Here is an 18,073-nt window from a genome sequence, read left to right as displayed (position 1 = left end):
GCCAAAGCAAGATTGTTTTTATGGTCCAAAGCCACTTCCCCCATCACCCACATCCCTTTACCTGCTCAGTGACAAAGGACCCGGCTGGTAAGGCCTGCTCCCAGATGGCTGAGCTATCATCACCCAGCCAGGTCTCCGTGAAGCAAGCCAGGTCAGCCTCTTTGTCCAGTAGGTGATCATGGACTATGTGCATCTTATTTTTGACTGACCTGGCATTACACAGGAGCAGGGAAAGGTTCTGTGGTTAATCTGGTATGCTCTCCAGCTCTATTGGGATAGCAGGTTGAATGGAAGGGGAGAGAGATATCAAACATCGATCTCTCCTTCCGCTGTAACGACATTTCACCCTCTTAGCGCCATATCTTCCGTTACCCCACACAACTTGTATAGCCACTCCATAATCAATATCCCTTGCCTCCCCCAAGTCACCATCTGAATGATATTCTCCTTGTCCATTCCCATCTCCCTCCAAGTGTCCCACCACAGATCTGTACAAGAACATAGGAAATAATAGTACATAAGGAAAAAGAGAACAGCCAATTGGCATCCTCTGGCCTTGGACCAGTGAGGGTTGTTCCCGGGGCAGGCTGAAGGGACCCTTTATAGTGGCACCCACAGCCACAGCCACCAGTTACCACCGTGTTCCTGCCACTGGGAACCAGGGATGTTAAGAGAGAGAAATTACAATAGCACCGTCTCAATTCTTCAGGCAAGGAGCATCAGGCTAAAGTCAGAATGGGCCAGTCTCCAGGTATGGAGCACCAGCCTGCACTCATAATAGTCCCGTCTCAATCCATCAAGCAAGAAGCATCAGCCTGAGATCACAATGGATTAGTCTCAATCCTTCAGACAAGGAGCATCAGTATGAGCACCCAATGGTCCTGTCTCAATCCTTCAGGTAAGGAGCATCAGCCTGAAGTCACAAAGAACCAGTCTGAAGTCTCCATTGTGACAGGCAATCCTGAAGTCACTATTGTGACAGAAACAAAATTCAAAATGACCTGAATAAACTGCAAAGCTGGGCCAAAGCTAATGATATCAGCCTTGTGGGAAATGCTTTGCTCACAGTTCAAACCTTTCAGTTCATCAGAGAGTCCACACAGGAGAAGAACCTTGGAAATGCCATGGAAGTTAAAGTGGTGTCAAACTGGATTACTTCTGCCGTGCGGATGCAGCCTATGTGTTGCCACCTGGCCCACCGTATAAGCCACCAGATGGCAATGCTCTCCTGGCTCCCTTTGTCACGAGACCCTCTTTTCTCCTCTCTGTCTCCTATTCCCCAGCTCCTGGTGAAGTTTTTGGGGCCAGGATTAAGAAGCGAAGATGCATGTGGGGTATGGAAGGAAACTTGGCAAGCAATTGCACTGAAGCCAACTTGTTTATTTCAGCCTGAGCTCCATGGATCTCCATCCTCTTCTTCAGACTCCTTGGTGAAAGGCAGTCTTCCCAGCAGAGAAGGCCAGGTCCTCATATAGACTGGGATGTTTGGACCTCCTCTGCTGGAAATGGAAGCATCATCATCCCAGGTGAGGACCAAGGTTCATCCTCTTCAAATCCCACAAAAGGCTCCTGTGAAATGCCTGAGACTGAGAAGGGAAGGGTCTCCCTTCCTTCTCCCTACAAAGAGAGAGAGACAGACAGTGGGGCTGGACTGGGAAGGGCTACTGGATCCCAGGCTGAGGAGGAGGGACTGAGCATCCTCTTCTTCCTTTTGGCAGCCATTTTCCTCCTGGGAATGGCCTAGGCCCCCTCCTCCTCCTCCTCTTTCTTTCTCCTTCTTCTGGAGGGACTGAAGAGCCAGTTTCCTGGCAGAAACTCTTGTTTTTATGAGGAAAAAAAGCTACTCACTGGGTACAGATTTTTGGGTGATGCTATCTATCTATCTATCTATCTATCTATCTATCTATCTATCTACTGTTTCAGGCTCTATACGGATGTTTCAGGAAAAAGAAGGCTAGCTCTGGTGTTGAATCTCTTTGCAGACTCCTCACTGAAGGCTGAAACCTGGAGGAAGGGGGCTCTGACTCTGTTTCCTTCATTGCATACACTTGGTTCTCTTTCAACTGGGATGGACATCCTATAGCCCACCAGATATTGACAGACTATAGCTCTCATCAGCTGGGAATTGTAGTACCTGACACCTGAATTCCCATCCCTAGTTTAGGACTAAGCCTTGTGCGTAATCCCAGCTAGAGGGGTTTTGTTTTTCTGTTGAAGAAAGAAGGAACACAAGACCCTTTTCCTGTTCCTCTGTTCTGTTCAGTTGGTTTCAGTCTAGAATAGGACTGCTCAACGTGGCAGTCGGTAAGGGCCAGCATTTTGAAGGCTGAACTTATTTGGGCCGCAGATAGGTTTTTAATGGCTCGCTTTCCAACTTTTCACTTGAAGGCGAGTGCTGACCCTTCCTCTGCCGCCAACGTCCAGTTCCTTTACAGGAGAAAGCTGGAAAGCCTTGCGGGGCAAGCATTGAGGTCTATAGTGTAAATGCAGACTGAAAGGAAGAAGTTGGAAGCATGAGCTTTTGTAGATTTGAGCTTACTTCCTCAGATGCATGAACTTTGAGTTAGTCTCAGAGGTGCTATAAGATGGGCAGAGGTGTCTTTGGCAGTGCCTCCCCCCAGCCTTCAGAGCCCCACATAGCTGCTGCCTGGTGGGACTCCAAAGGCACTGCTGCTTCCAACCCCCAGGCCTTCAGAGTAAAGGAGAGGGAAAAGGAATAGAGGGAGGTGCCCCACTACTCCAACTTTATGCTACTTTCCTGTGGGGCCAGCCAGTGTGGCACAGTGATTTGAGCATTGGACTAGGACTCTGGAGACCAGGGTTGAATTCCCTGGCATGTCCCCCTCCAGGACTCAGGAGGCAGTGTGCATGTGGGGGGAGTGTGTGTGTGTGGGGGGGGGCTCAGAATCCCATGGGGCAGAAGCCCCAGGGACTCAAGAGGGAGAGGGAGGAAGCTTCAGAGCCCCATGGGAGTCTGAAGGCTTGGGGGCAGGGCCTGAGGAGGAGGAGGAAGAGGAGGCATAGGGAGGAAGGGAAGAAAATGGCTACTAGGGTCTGTTTTGCAAGGGTTATGGGGCTTGGTGCAGGTCAGCACAACATGCAGCCTTGACCATAGCCACCAACATCCTCCAAATCTTTGCGGGCCACCTGAAATCATTTGGTGGGCCTTATGTGGCCCGTGGGCCATATGCTTTGCAGGCCTGCTCTAGAGCAACCCTAAGAACGAGGGACCTCCAAAATGCCTTGCTATTCACTGGCTGAACAAGGTCTTGCAAGCTCAACCTTTTGGCTTTGTTGACTCAGTCCACCTGGAGTGCACTCTTTCTCTTTTCCTGCTGCCTTCCACCTTACAGACCATCATCTTTCTTTCAATGAGTCCTATCATGTCGCAGGGCAGTTAAACCAGTCCCAAACTAGGTTATTTCTGAAGTGTCTTTTGGACCTCTTTTAGTCTTTGAAGTTTCATAAGGCTCTGTAGTTTAGAAGAGACTAATAATTACAAATATATTAATAATGATGAATAGAAATAAAAATAGAATGAAATAACAATTAAATAATAAAAATTGAATAAAAACATAAAAAGTAGACATTAAAATAGAATTAAAACCGAATTGAACAAACGCAGCTCCCTTTCTGGAAAGTGTAAGCAAAGAGGCCTGGAAGGGACATTAAATGGGAAGAAGGGGGAAAGGTAGGGTTGCCATAGCGCCGGACCTCCAAACCGGGAAAAATGTAGGACAGAAGTTTCAAATGTAGGGCACACGAAAAATGTGTCCTACATTTGAAAATTCTGTCCTACATTTCCCTCGCGATCGCAGCGGGGAGTGGAGGCCAAGCGGCGAGGGAAAGCCTCCGCTTAAGGAGGCTTTCCCTCCCCGCCTGGGCCCCGGGCCTCACCGCGATCAGAGGCCAGGATCGGGGCCTCGCCTTGTTCCTGGACCCCGCAGGGACCAGGAAGGAGGCGAGGAGAGTGCCGGCCATGGCCGGGGCTTCGCCTCCTTCTTGGCCCCCGCGGAGACCAGGAAGGAGGCGAGCAGGCCGCTGACCATCGCCGTGGCCTTGCCTCGTTCCTGGCCCCCGCAGGGACCAGGAAGGAGGCGGGGAGCCCGCCGGTGATCGCCGCGGCCTTGCCTCGTTCCTGGCCCCCGCGGAGGCCAGGAAGGAGGCGGGGAGCCCGGCAGCGATCGCCGCAGCCTTGCCTCGTTCCTGGCCCCCGCGGAGGCCAGGAAGGAGGGAGGAGGCTGCAGGGAGGCGGGGAGTTTGGCGCGGCTGCGCCCAAGAGGCGCCGCCTCCCTGCAGCCTCCTCCGCCCCAGGCCTCACTGCCCTCCTTTTCCTCTGCGCGGCCATGCGCGGTGGAGGAGGAGGAGGGCAGCGAGGCCCCAGGGTTGCCCAGCAACCCCGCTGCAACCGGGCTTCTCCCGGTTTTTGGCTGCACCCGTGCCGTGACCGGACAGGTGCAGCCAAAACCAGGAAAAACCCAGTTGCAACCGGGTTATGGCAACCCTAGGGAAGGGGTAAATGTTGAGGGGGTCTCTTTTCCCTATAGAGACCCATTGCTCCTTCTCCCGGTCTCTGGAAGGGTCTTCTGGGGGGAGGGAGAGCATGGAATTCTGGGAGTGGAATTTTAGAGCTATGCCTAAAGTCCCATACACTCGATTTATTTGGACTTCTAGGGAAGGTTGAGGCTTGATTTGCTCTGAGAGCTGTTGAATTATAATTTTGGTGGTCCATGGAAGACTGCATAAATGTTGCACATGTAAAACACCTCCATTTGTACTTTCTGCAGGTGTGCAAAGAACCAAGGTGGCCTCCAAAGGAAGGAAGGGAGGAGAAACTACCCTCAGTCCCTCCTTCGTGGAAGAAATTGGAGGAAAGAAGGCCTGGGACAGTTAATGTCCAGCCCTTCTTTGTTATAGTGAAGCCATTGGGAATTTGACAGACTGGGATGCAATGGGAGCCAGTTATGTACAATCCTCTGTCTTTCAGTGATGTTTATCACTGCCTGATAATTCTAAATACCCCTCCTTAAAACTGCAAATCCCAGAATGCAACAGGAGGCAGCTAGAGCAGTCAAAGTGGAATAGTAGCACTATAAGAGTATAGTGTGATAAACATCAGTAATTAGCTGATCCGTGGTTCCTGCGATCTTGCCCTTGCTTCCCCTCCCAGCCAATCAGGGCCAGGGATCGTGGGAGGGACTGGGATTCCAGCCAATCAGGGCCAGGGATGGTGGGAGGGACTGGGATTCCAGTCCCAGACCATAGCGTGTCCTCAAGAGGACTTCTTCTCCTCCTAAAAGAGCATTGAACCCATGGCTTTGAGACAGCCTGCCATCTCTCCCCTTCTCTTCAGCTCACTGCCATTGCTGCAAACTGAGTCCAAAGGACAAAAGGAGTCTGCCCTCCATGAAGACAGTGAAGGAGAAAGGAGAAGAGGGGCCTTCCCAGAGGCTCAGGCAAAAGCAAACAGCTGCAGCCTCTCCTAGTTTGCCTCTCCTTCCTCAGAAAGAACCTTGCAATCTTGATCATATTCTGAGGTTCCTTGGTCCCAGGCCCCCTTTTATTCTCTTGGATCCCTCTCCAAAATCTCATGGCCCCACAGAGACTCCCAAGAGAGGAGAGGAGGCATGGCAGCCGGAGACGAGGGGAGGAGGAGGTGGGCTTCCTTGCTTCAAGCCCCCAAAGCTGCCTCCCTACAGAAGAGCCTCCAGACCCCCATCCTTGGCTCCAAAATGGGGCTCTTCCCCCTCAGCCATCCTTCTCACAGAGGAACCAAATTTGGGGGTCCCCCATTGTCATCTCGAGGCCCCCACCTTCCCTTTTCTGCCAAGGAAACCCAGAAGGAGCCCTTCTTCTTCCTAAGCAGCCAACGGTCAAAGCCACCAGCCTTCTAGAATCCTATTCAGGCTCCAAGCCAACCACCAGCCTTTCCCAGAATTCCACGCTCTCCCTCCTCCCAGCGGAGGAGACCGGGAGACGGAGCAATGGGTGCAAACGCCAGGAAAAGAGAGTTTGTTTGCTCAAACTTGTAATTCCAGCTGTGTCCCTTTATGAGGGAGAAAGGGATATAATAATTATTATCATCAACAACAATTATGGTAATTAGTTTCTTGTTCCCAAAACCACAGAGCCTTGTGAAATCTCAAAGACTGTGTTTATCACATGGAGGTTATTGCAGCTCTTTGCAGCTCAGATCCAAAGCCACTGTGGGGCCAACGATGCAAATTCAGGCAACAACATGAGTGTTATCCTTTCTATGGGGCTCCTTCTGTGGGGCTTCCTCAGTGATTCCAAAGTGACCCCTCATTTTGGGGAAATCGGTAACAAGTGAATTCACAGAAATGGCTTCCAAGCTCACTCCGATTCCACTCCGAATTGTCCTGGTTTGGAATGCAGCATTGCTTCTGCTCTGTTTCAACACCGCAAACCCCCCGGTTGCAAATTTCCCATGATGCAGGGCTGCAATTCCCCCCCATTTCCTTCCGGTGGTCTTTTCACTTTCAGGGTAACCGAGGGGGGGGGGGAATAGGCAGCCAATGGGAGCGGAGCAAGGTCCAGGGAAAGGGAAGGAAGCCACGCCCCCTCAGGAATGGGGAGCCAATGGGAAAATCACATTAGTCCCCATAGACTTCGGTTTTATCAATCAAGAACATTCCTAATACAGCGCCGCCCTCTTGTGGATACTCAGGGCACTGCAGCCTCCTTGGGCTTCTCACCAACTTCTATCCTGGGGCGCCATCTGGTGGCCACTCTTGGCAATTCACTAATAGCAGTAAACCAAATTAAACAGTATATAAAACAAAAACATGAAACAAGCTAGACAAGGAAACTGTTACCTGGATTTGTAATTGGTTGAAAGGACGAACCAAAAGGGTGTTCAACAATGACTCCTTTTCATCCTGGAGAGAAGTGCCCAGTGGGGTGTCCAGTGGGGTTCTGTCCAGGGCCCAGTGCTATTCAACCTCTTTATGAATGACTTGGATGTCAGAAATGGGGGCATACTTATCAAATTTGCAGATGACACCAAATTAGGAGGAGTAGCTAATACTCCAGAGGACAGGATCAAAATTCAAAAGGACTTGAATAGACTAGAAAGCTGGGCCAATGCTAACAAAATGAAATTCAACACGGAGAAATGTAAGGTACTGTATTAAGGGAGGGAAAATGAAATGCACAGATATAGGATGGGGACACCTGGATGAATGAAACTATGCGTGAAAAGGATCTAGGAGTCCAAGTAGACCACAAGTTGAACATGTGTCAACAGTATGATGCGGCAACTAACAGGGCCAATGCGATTTTAGGCTGCATCAATAGAAGTATAGTGTCTAGATCAAGGGAAGTAAAAGTGCCACTCTATTCTGCTCTGGTCAGGCCCCACCTGGAATATTGTGTCCAGTTCTGTCCACCACAATTCAAAAAGGATGTTGAGAAACTGGAGCATACCCAAAGGAGGGCGATTAAAATGGTGAAGGATTTGGGAACCACAATGAGACAGTCTCAATGCTTCAGGCAAAGAGCATCAGACTGAAGTCACAATGGGACAGTCTCAATGCTTCAGGCAAAGAGCATCAGACTGAAGTCACAATGGAAGAGTCTCAATGATTCAGACAAAGAGCATCAGACTGAAGTCACAATGGGACAGTCCCAATGCTTCAGGAAAAGAGCATCAGCTGCCCTCGGTTCACCACTGACATCTTTCTCCTCCGCATCTTTAACTTGGACACCATCCAATTCATAAGGTTCTTTAATTTCTTTATGTCTTCCTCCATTCAATAAACGTCTACCTGGGGTTCTTCTGTCCTGGGGCGGCTATCAAGCGACTCCCCCACTGCCAGCTCCCAGGCTGTCACTCTGCCCCCCGACAGCCTTCCTTTCCCCAGTCTGGGGCCAGAACCCAAATCCTCCAGTGGTGGCCTGGATGGTGTGAGCTTCAGGAGGTTTCCCAGTCTTGGGCTTGGCCCTAGTTCCTCTGAAGAAGGCACCTGCTCCTCCACCACCGGGATCTCCAGAACCACCGGGTTCCCCAAGAACTCTTCTTGTTCCTGGGTCTCCATTGGAGGTAAAACTGTGAGACTTTGCAAACAGTGAGATCTGGAGTCAGTCCTGTGCTCAAAAAATAAAACTCATTTGAAACAAAAGAAGCTTTATTGATGAATCCAGGCAGAAACATCCATCAACACCTTTTTGCAAAGTCTGAAGTCCAAAGGAACTTGCTCAACCCCTCCCTAAGCCAGCCCCCAATTCCCAAGCTAAAGCAACACAAGCGGAGGTTGCATAGATACCTTTCCCTTCTCCCAGACAGCCTCAACTTGAAGAGCGGTGTTCCCAAGCCAGCTTCACTCCTCCTTGATAACCAGTCTCCAGTTGCAACCCCATCCCTCTCTCCAAACGCCCTCCTTCATCTAAAAGCCACTCCATCTGCCCTTCTATCATTTTCCATGATGTGCTTTCTATAACCCATCACTCTACACTACCTACTATGAACTACAACTATAACTCCTACTTTAATAACCAAACCCTAACATTTTTATCCTTTATGAAAGAACTCTTTTACACTAGCTCTGACACCTAATGGAGCTTTCTCAATCCTTCTGGGACACACCACCAGTCTGAAGTCACAATTCTCCCGTCTCAATTGTTCAGGCAAGGAGCACCAGCCTGATGTTGCAATGGCCCAGTCTAAATCTTTCAGGTAAAGAGCACCACCCTGAAGTCACAATAGTACTGTCTCAATTCTTCAGGCAAGGAAATTCAGGCTGAGATCACAATGGTCCAGTTTCAATCCTTCAGGCAAGGAGCATCGGCCTGAGGTCACAATTGGCCAGTCTCAGTGTTTCAGGCAAGCAGCATCAGCCTCAGGTTCCAATGGCCACGTCTCAAACCTTCAGGTAAGCAACATCAGCCTAAATTCACAATGGTCCCATCTCATTGCTGCAGGCAAGGAGCATCAGCCTGAGGTCGCAATGGGCCAGTCTTATTCTGGGAAGGAGCACCAGCCTGAAGTCACAATATGTCATGAATCCCTTTATTCGTGCATTTATTCATTTAGAGATTCATGCCATAAGGGTTATAGGTTTGGGTTTAGATTAGAATTCAGATAGCTGGGATTTATGGTGAGTTAAAATAATATGTTTTAATATGTGCTTTAATAGAAGATACTAGAAAGAGGTAGAGAGATCATGACTAAAGAATGTGCTTCTTTGCTAGGATTGGAATGTGTGGGAATCACCCTTCTAACAGAGGACTGAGTTTAAAAGGCTGGTCTCTAGAAAAGGAGGGGGAACCTAGAGAGTTATTGGTATTTTTATATTGTATTATGTTGCTATGGGTTTATGCTTATTATCTTTTCACATGGTATCATACTAGATTGGGATCGATGGTGATATATATATATATATATATATATATATAGTTAAGCCATAATGTTAATGAAAACTGTTGTGTGTCTGAGTTCTGTGGTCCAAGGCCACAGGTTCAGTGGTTGAGAAAAGGCACATGAGAGCTTCATTGCTTTTAGAAAAGCTGCCAGAATCCCGGATGGGAGGACACTGCGCAGAAAAGGGTGGGAGAACGCTGTGCGGGAAAGGGCTATCCAATTAATTAGCTTTATGGGTAAATGGAGTGGGGTGGATTCATATGGTTATAAAAGGAATATGTTTATACTTTCTTTCATTCCTGACAAAAAAGTCACTTCTATTACATGTATCTTCTTCTTCAATAAAAGCTGTTCCTTTTTCAAAGTATTGCTTTTTGTTTTGCAAGATGGGCTGCAATTAGGACCCTGACAGATATCTCTCTCCTCTTCCATTCCCCCTGCTATCCCAAAAGGGCTGGAGAGCATACCAAACCAACCACAGAAACTTTCCCTGTTCTTGTGTAATGCCAGGTTAGTCAAAAATAAAACACACATAGTCCATGATCATCTTCTGGATCAAGAGGCTGACCTGCCTTGTTTCACGGAGACCTGGCTGGGTGATGATAGCTCAGCCACCTGGGATTGGGCCTTACCAGCCGGGTTCTCCATCAGTGAACAGGTAAAGGGAATGCCTTTGGTCCATAAAGACAATTTTGCCTTGAGCAGGATACCTATCTGTATGATGGACCACACTGAATGTATTTACTAAGCTCATAGACTAGGAAAGTCTGGGGATTGTTGGTTTACTTCCGCCCCGTTCCTTAACAGACTCCCTAGCCAAGCTGACACAACTGGTCTCTGAGCTGGAGTTGCCTAGGCTTTTGGTCCTGGCTGACCGCAACATCCCCCTCGAGGACCCTCCTCAGCTTGCGCATGGCCTAGCTGTTGCTGCTGCTTCTTATTTCGCTAAGGCCTTTGCAGGAAAGGAAGGTATGTGCCGGGGGTTCAGTGGCCTCCCCTTCCTTCCCTCCTGTCAGAATGCAGGACCAGAATCCAGGAAAATGAACCAGTCAGCTTCATGAAGAATAAACAGAACTTTATTAATAGCTCCTGAATCAGCAATTCCACATCATTCAGCATCTTAGCTGAGACTGACCCCTCCCCGCAGAAGCAGTAGCTAAAACCCTCAATCAGGTCTACTCCACCCCCAGCCAAAAGCACGCAAAAGAACATCTCCACCTCTTTCCCACCGTTACTACTTCGTCCATCTCTCTCCCCCCTCAGCTCCCAACTCCCTCCGCTCTATGCTGCATTCCAACTCTCTGAGAGAGAGATCTCCAAGGCCACTAAGATAAGACCCAGCTGGCACCCCTCAGCTCCTACATGCTCTAACTAAACTAGCCCCAGCAAAAGCAACCCCCACCATCCCCACCAACAGAATATAAAGCATATATCTGGTAGAATACAACTAGGATTCTAACACCTCCTTTCTTCCTTTGAGGAGACTGCAATGGAGCCCAAGGTACAGAGCTGGACTCAGGAGGGAAAGGCAGAAAGGAAGGCTCTACTTTGGACATCAAGCTCTGTGTATCCTGTATGTTTGTGTGTGTGTGTGTTTGCCTCTGCTGTTCTTATGGCTGGGAATGGAGCTGAGGACTGAGGAGAGAAGAAAGGGTCATTTTCGCCCAAATTCGGAATTTCTGTGCATCAAAGAGTCCAATGTGTTGAAATAGCAAAGAACTTTATTGAGAACACAGAGTCAGAAATTCAGTGTTTCAGACAGAAGTGCCCACTCCAAGAGAAACAATACATTAAAACCCAAAACCTAAAACTCCACCCTCTTCCAAACCTAGCCCCCACCTTCAGTTCCCACAGTCTCTGCCCCACAGGAAACAAGGTCCCTTTGTCATCCCCAGAAACTAGCCCCCTTTCAGTTAATACCAGCATACAACTTTCTTCAGCCAACATCCCACACATTGCAAAAGTTATCATCCCTATAACTATTAAGCCAGTTGTAAAATTATCCCAGACCCCCCATCTAGCTAATTTATAAAACGACCCATAATCCCCAGCCAAATTTAGAACCTAAAGCAACTATCTATACTATTAGCAATTAAAACCTAAACTTAACAAAATACAACTTTAAAACATAAACAGACATACGGACAGACAAACCTTACAAACAAATCAAAAGGGCTTTTCTTAGCACCACTGAAACAAAAATATTTTTCTTATATTCCTTTTTAACAAAAATAATGTTAGTTTACTGCTGAGATTTGTGTGGCTTCTCTCCGGTGTGGACTCTCTGATGTTTCACTAGGTTTGACCTCTGAGAAAAACATTTCCCACAATGCTGGCATTCGTATGGTTTCTCTCTTGTGTGGACTCTCCGATGCATGACAAGGACTGACTTGTAGGCAAAACATTTCCCACAAAGTTGGCATTTGCATGGCTTCTCTCCTGTGTGAACTCTCCAATGTATTGTTAGGTGTGGCTTCTGAGAAAAACATTTCCCACAATGCTGGCATTTGTATGGCTTCTCTCCTGTGTGAACTCTCTGATGTGTCACTAGGATTGACTTCCGAGAAAAACATTTCCCACAATGCTGGCATTTGCATGGCTTCTCTCCTGTGTGAACTCTCTGATGTGTCACTAGGTCTGACTTCGAATAAAAACATTTCCCACAATGCTGGCATTTGTATGGCTTCTCTCCTGTGTGGACTCTCTGATGTTTCACTAGGTCTGACTTCGAATAAAAACTTTTCCCACAATGCTGGCATTTGTATGGCTTCTCTCCTGTGTGGACTCTCTGATGTTTCACTAGGTCTGACTTCGAATAAAAACATTTTCCACAATGCTGGCATTTGTATGGCTTCTCTCCAGTGTGGACTCTCTGATGTGTCACTAGGTATGACTTTGTAGAAAAACATTTCCCACAATGCTGGCATTTGTATGGCTTCTCTCCTGTGTGGACTCTCTGATGTTTCACTAGGTCTGACTTCGAATAAAAACTTTTCCCACAATGCTGGCATTTGTATGGCTTCTCTCCTGTGTGGACTCTCTGATGTTTCACTAGGTCTGACTTCGAATAAAAACATTTTCCACAATGCTGGCATTTGTATGGCTTCTCTCCAGTGTGGACTCTCTGATGTGTCACTAGGTATGACTTTGTAGAAAAACATTTCCCACAATGCTGGCATTTGTATGGCTTCTCTCCAGTGTGGACTCTCTGATGTGTCACTAGGTGTGACTTCCGAGAAAAACATTTCCCACAATGCTGGCATTTGTATGGCTTCTCTCCAGTGTGACCTTTCTGATGTGTCATTAGGTATGACTTCTGAGAGAAACATTTTCCACAATGCTGGCATTTGTATGGCTTCTCTCCGGTGTGGACTCTCTGATGCACGACAAGGATAGACTTGTAAGCCAAACGTTTGCCACAATGCTGGCATTTATGTGACTTCTTTCCTCTGTGGACTCTCTCATGACTCAAATATTCTTCTGCAAAGAAGGACAATGATAGATAAGATTGAAAATCAGAGTTAAGAGAGCCCTCATTAAACCCTCCTTATTTGAGATTAAATTAATAAAGTTGCCTTGAATAACCCAAGTGTGACCCTGCTGCTTATGCCCGTAAATCCATGGAGCGATTGTATCCTTACTCATAGGAGCTAGCAAAGAATGGGGACTGCCTTGAGGGAACCAGTGGAAGCAGATAGTCAAAGGACTGTTGAAACAATATTCCGTTAAACATTTGCAAAAATACTTTGATTGACAGGTGGCATCATATCCTGTGAGACTGCCATAAAGTGTTGAGTCAGAGCACATGGCATGATGCAAGCTAACTGCAGAGGTCACTTCATGCTCTTTGGCACCAGGATATGACTCCCAACCAATACAGTATACAGCTCACATGCAGATTGGTGTGGATTGGATTGGAGTTGTGTGTACAAGAGATGGTGAAGCTGAAGGAACTCGGAGAGGAGAGGTTGCAAATATTTGTATTATTTTGTAACTCAAGAGAGATAGATTTTTAGTGTAAAAAGTGGTCAGTGCATTGCCAATATCTATATCTGGATATTTGCTTCCGTACTCTGCTATGCTATTGTTGAGCTGCATCTGGGAGCAACACCCTCAGATTGTGCTGTATATTGGCTTGTGAACACGATAGGAATTCAGAGCCAAGAAGGACTGAGAGCCAGTGTGCTAATCCTTTTTGTCTGATTTATTTGCTCCAAGCACCCATTGCATTCAATTTGGTTTCAGACCATTCTTCCCCCCAGGACACATCCTAAAGCGATTTAAACCCTTTTGGACACTCGGTTTCTGCCCACAAGCAACAATTACAGCATAAATATCTGCCCTGACTGGCTGTTCTTTGACTTCAGTCCAATTACAGACAGACAGACAGTTGGTTTACATGGCTAAGCACCTCAATGCAGTCGCCAACCCCATTTGTTGCATGAGCTCCTGACTTCTCTTCTCATTTCGAACCCTCAGCAATTGGAATCAAGATCCACCTAGGTAAAGTATTACCATTATGAAAGTCTTACATCTCTTGACCACTCCCACTTGTTATCTAGTTCTTGTGCGTGTGTGTGTGTGAACGTGTGTGTGTGTGTGTGTGTGTGTGTGTGTGTGTATTATGCTTTTCCCCTGAATAAAAAATAAAAAACCTATTTCAAATGCCTTTGGAGTTCTGTGTGCTTCCAGGCCTGGTATAGTTGAACTGAATCCCAAGGTTGCTCTTGCCCCAGACAAACTATATCTCTCCTTTCAGCTAAGTAACAAATTTCTCTAAAAGCATAGCACTTGCAGCTGTCCTCCCCAGACTCCAGCATTCTGGGTAACAAAGGGCCTCTTGAATCAACCATGGAAGTAAGCAAGCTCAGGTAGGAAAAGAAACATTAGAGAACATTGCCATTGTTCTCTAAGCCATTGCAGGGCCAACAGAGGGATTTTACTCAAGAAGTCTCTCCAGAGTCTCAAAAGGCTTGAAGAGGGGCCAAAAAAGCCAGGAAACTTGGTCAGGGATGGGCTGAGGAGCATTTGGAGTCAAAAAGCATTTATCTCCATGGTTCCTTCCCACAAAATCCTAGAATTGACAGTTTAGGATAGGATATTTAAAATCCTTAGAAAGTGGAGAGCAATAGTGACTCACTAAACTACAAACTCCAAGATTTCACAGAAAGCTGCTACGACAAACTATGTGTGAAAGGGATCTAGGAGTCCTGGTAGACCACAACTTGAACCTGGGTCAACAGTGTGATGCAGCAGCTAAAAAGGCCAATGTGATCCTAGGACACATAAATATGGGTATAGTGTTATGGCAGGGGTTGGACTGGATGACCCTTCTAGTTTCCTTCAACTCTATGATTCTATGGTATAGGTGAAGGGAAGTAATAGTGCAACTCTATTCTGCCTTGGTCAGGCCCTCACTTGGAATACTGTGTCCATTTCTGGTCACCACAATTCAAAAAGGATGTTGAGAAGCTGGAGTTTATCCAAAGGAGAGCAGTAAAAATGGTGAAGGGTTTGGAAATCATCAAGCCCTATGAGGAATGGTTTGGGGATCTGGGAATGTTTAGCCTGGAGAAGAGAAGGTTAAGAGTGGATAGCCCTGTTCAAATATTTGAAGAGATAATGAGGATGGAGCAAGCTTGCTTTCTGCTGCTCTAGAGCAAAGGACATAGAACAATGGAAGGAAGCCACAGGAAAAGAGGTTCCACCAAAACATTAGGAGGAACTTCCTGACAGTAAGTGCTATTCAACAGTGGAATATACTCCCTCAGAGCATGGTGGCATCTCATTATTGTTGTTGTTGTTGTTATTAATTTCTAAAGCGCTCCTTCTTTGAAGGTCTTTAAAGGTCTTTGAAGGTCTTTAAACAAAGGCTAGCTGGCCATCTGCTGGTGATGCTTTCAATGTGTATTCCTGCATGGCAAGGGGTTGAACTACATGGTCCTTGTTATCTGTTTAAAGTCTTTGATTCTATAATTTTAAAGTGGAATCATAGTGCCATGATAATGCAGAATGAAAGGCCCCTCAGTCTTCATAGAAAGGGCAATGAATTCAGCTTCCTTACCCACAGAGGCCACATTCTCGTAATTCTCCATCATCACATCCTTGTACATAAGTCTTTGCTTCTTTGTCAACAGCTTCCATTCCTCCTCATTGAAATATACAGCCACATCCGCAAAGGTCACCTGCAATAGAAAATAGCCCTCATCCAGAGAATGACTAGTAAAAGGGGAGGGAGAAGCACATGATGCATCCCAAAAATTATTTGATCACCTCAGAATTTAGTCCAGGAAATAAACTTTAAATTCTGTTAGCAAGAAAAAAGCTACTGCCTTTGAGATCCAGTTTGTCTCAAATTCTTTCAATGTAATATACAATATAATTTAGGCCATGGCTGGGATATTAATGATGGATTAGGATACTGACTATCCCGACACGTATAGTACATTTAGCCTCCAAAGATTATAGTGCATTTAGACATCTGTTGCCAAATTTCAGAGGCAAATGTCATTTTTAAAAAGCAACAGCAGAAAGTGGTGAAGATAGACAAAGTTGTTTATGAAGAAGATCACACAAGTGGGAAAGGGCACAACAGTTTGTTTTTGCCTCAGACTCCTAGCAAGGGCAAGTCCCTGCCCCCTTCTTTCTTCTCCAACTCCCACTTTTGAGTTGATGGGCTGCAAACTCCTTGGCAATCATTATGCAGGAATTGAAATGAGTTGAAGAATTGGGAAAGTGGGAGGAGAAGAGAGAAACCAGGACATTTTAAAAGCCCTTGAAATATTGGGATGACAGAGGATTAACCAGGACTGTCTCTGCCAAACTCAGACAGTACTTTATTTGCTTCCTTTCATAAACTGGCCCAGCAGTGACCCAGATGAAACTAATAGAACAGTGACTCACCAAAGAGTTGATGTACTTCGGCAGCCTCCTTCTCTTGGAGCCCAACTCCCTCCGGTTGGCCTCTGTGTTGGCCATCAGGTGGGCAGGGGTCCTGGTGGTCCTGCACTTGGGTCACTTCCAGAAAGACAGGCCCCAAAGCCGTGTACAAGGAGGCCGAGATGTAGGTCCTGAGAAAAGGGCCCAGGGTTAGGATTGGTTTGGCAAGAAACCCTGCAGCACTCAAAGACACAGAGAACAGCATCCTGCTGGTGACACATGCAGATGACATATGCCTCTTACTTAGTCCTGATCAGAGTAGAAATCAAAATGGGCAGACTCAATGCATGAGGGTAGGAGCATCAGCCTTAGGTCACAATGGGCCATTCTCAATCCTTCAGAGAAGGTGCTTCAGGCTGAAGTCACAATGGGCCAGTCTCAATCCTTTAGGTAAAGAGCACCAGCCTCAACTCATAATAGTCCTATCTAAATCTTTAAGGCAAGGAGCTTGAATCTGAGATCACAATGGGCCAGTCTCAGTCTTCAAGAAAGGAGCATCGGCCTGATGTCACAATAGTCCCATCTTAATCTAGATTGCCATCTACTGGGGATGCTTTGATTTGGATTTCCTGCATGGCAGGGGGGTTGGTCTCTTCCAACTCTATGATTCTATGATTCTAATCCTTCAGGCAAGAAGCATCAGCCTGAGATCACAATGGGACACTATCAATGCTTCAGGTAAGGAGCATCAGACTGAGATCACAATGGGACACTATCAATGCTTCAGGTAAGGAGCATCAGACTGAAGTCACAATGAGACACTATCAATGCTTCAGGTAAGGAGCATCAGACTGAGGTCACAATGGGACAGTATCAATGCTTCAGGTAAGGAGCATCAGACTGAAGTCACAATGGGACACTATCAATGCTTCAGGTAAGGAGCATCAGACTGAGGTCACAATGGGACACTATCAATGCTTCAGGGAAGGAGCATCAGCCTGAGATTACAATGGGACACTATCAATGCTTCAGGTAAGGAGCATCACACTGAGGTCACAATGGGCCAGTCTCAAAATGGCCTTTGGACCACAAAATGGCTGCCAGAACACAAAATGGCCACCTCAACCTTAGCGCTTCACAGTCGGCAGTTTGAGGCCTTCAGGAAACCCATAATGGAAGATGTATGGTCCCTAAAGTCAGAAGTGACCCCAAACAGGATTTCCGAACCTTAACAATACCTAAAGGTTTTCCTGATGCTCTAATATAGAGACTCCCTGAGATAGTCAGTATTCGCAAGGAAAGGAGGGCCAAGAGAGCCCTGGAGAGTCTTGCCTTGGGTGGCTCTGGATCTCTGGTGCCCAACAAACTACAATCCCAGGATTCCACAGAATGGAGCCAGGAGAGTTAAAGCCGTTTCGAACTGGATTATTTCTGCAGTGCAGATACAGCCTGAGTCGGTTGTAAAAGGGCGGAAGCACCCAAGTCTTGTTTTTACCTTCCTAATAATGGTTTTCCTTTAAAAGAAATAAGCAGTTTACTTTTCTGTCTAATTCTTATTTTTGTTGTTCTTCTTTGTTTCTATGTTTATTTGGTCATAATATGAGATGTTCTGGTCTGCCTCCTTCCTTCTTCCCTGAAAATCTATTAATAAGGAAACTGGGGAGACTTTTAAAACCTCCCAAAGGAGCTCCTTTTCGCCTTTTTTGGGGAGGAGACTTTTTGGGGGACTAGCCTCCTCTTAGAAACCAAAGCCCAATGTTTGTGAAGAAGAAGAATAAGGCTTCTATTAAAACTATCCTCCCCATTTCTGACCCC

The 18,073-nt window shown here is 46.7% G+C and overlaps 2 protein-coding genes across 2 annotated transcripts in view; both read right to left on the bottom strand.

The window, feature by feature from the left end:
* Nucleotides 1–18,073, bottom strand: part of LOC149287671 (uncharacterized) — a 432,704-nt gene that overhangs the window by 72,478 nt on the left and 342,153 nt on the right. The gene's annotated exons all lie outside the window — the stretch shown is intronic.
* LOC149287676 (uncharacterized) lies at nucleotides 10,735–15,496 on the bottom strand. The gene is made up of 2 exons (XM_089492505.1): nucleotides 15,444–15,496; nucleotides 10,735–12,859 (listed from the first exon to the last, which is right to left on the bottom strand). The coding sequence occupies exons 1-2, from the start codon at nucleotides 15,490–15,492 to the stop codon at nucleotides 11,622–11,624; spliced, it is 1,287 nt and encodes a 428-aa protein (XP_089348631.1). The 5' UTR covers nucleotides 15,493–15,496; the 3' UTR covers nucleotides 10,735–11,621.

The sequence above is a fragment of the Sceloporus occidentalis genome, unplaced genomic scaffold (assembly GCF_023333645.1).
Source record: "Sceloporus occidentalis isolate IW3139 unplaced genomic scaffold, rSceOcc1.0.p SCAF_57, whole genome shotgun sequence".
In the NCBI taxonomy this organism is placed as follows: Eukaryota; Metazoa; Chordata; class Lepidosauria; order Squamata; family Phrynosomatidae; genus Sceloporus; species Sceloporus occidentalis.
The sequence above is the reverse complement of the archived record's forward strand: the minus strand, read 5'-3'. Positions and strand labels throughout refer to the sequence as shown.

Excerpts from the sequence above, each read along its gene's own strand:
- LOC149287676 (XM_089492505.1), bottom strand. The coding sequence starts at position 15,492 with ATGTACAAGGATGTGATGATGGAGAATTACGAGAATGTGGCCTCTGTG. Across the intron at positions 12,860-15,443 it reads CGAGAATGTGGCCTCTGTGG|AAGAATATTTGAGTCATGAG; the intron begins GTAAGGAAGCTG and ends CCTTCTTTGCAG.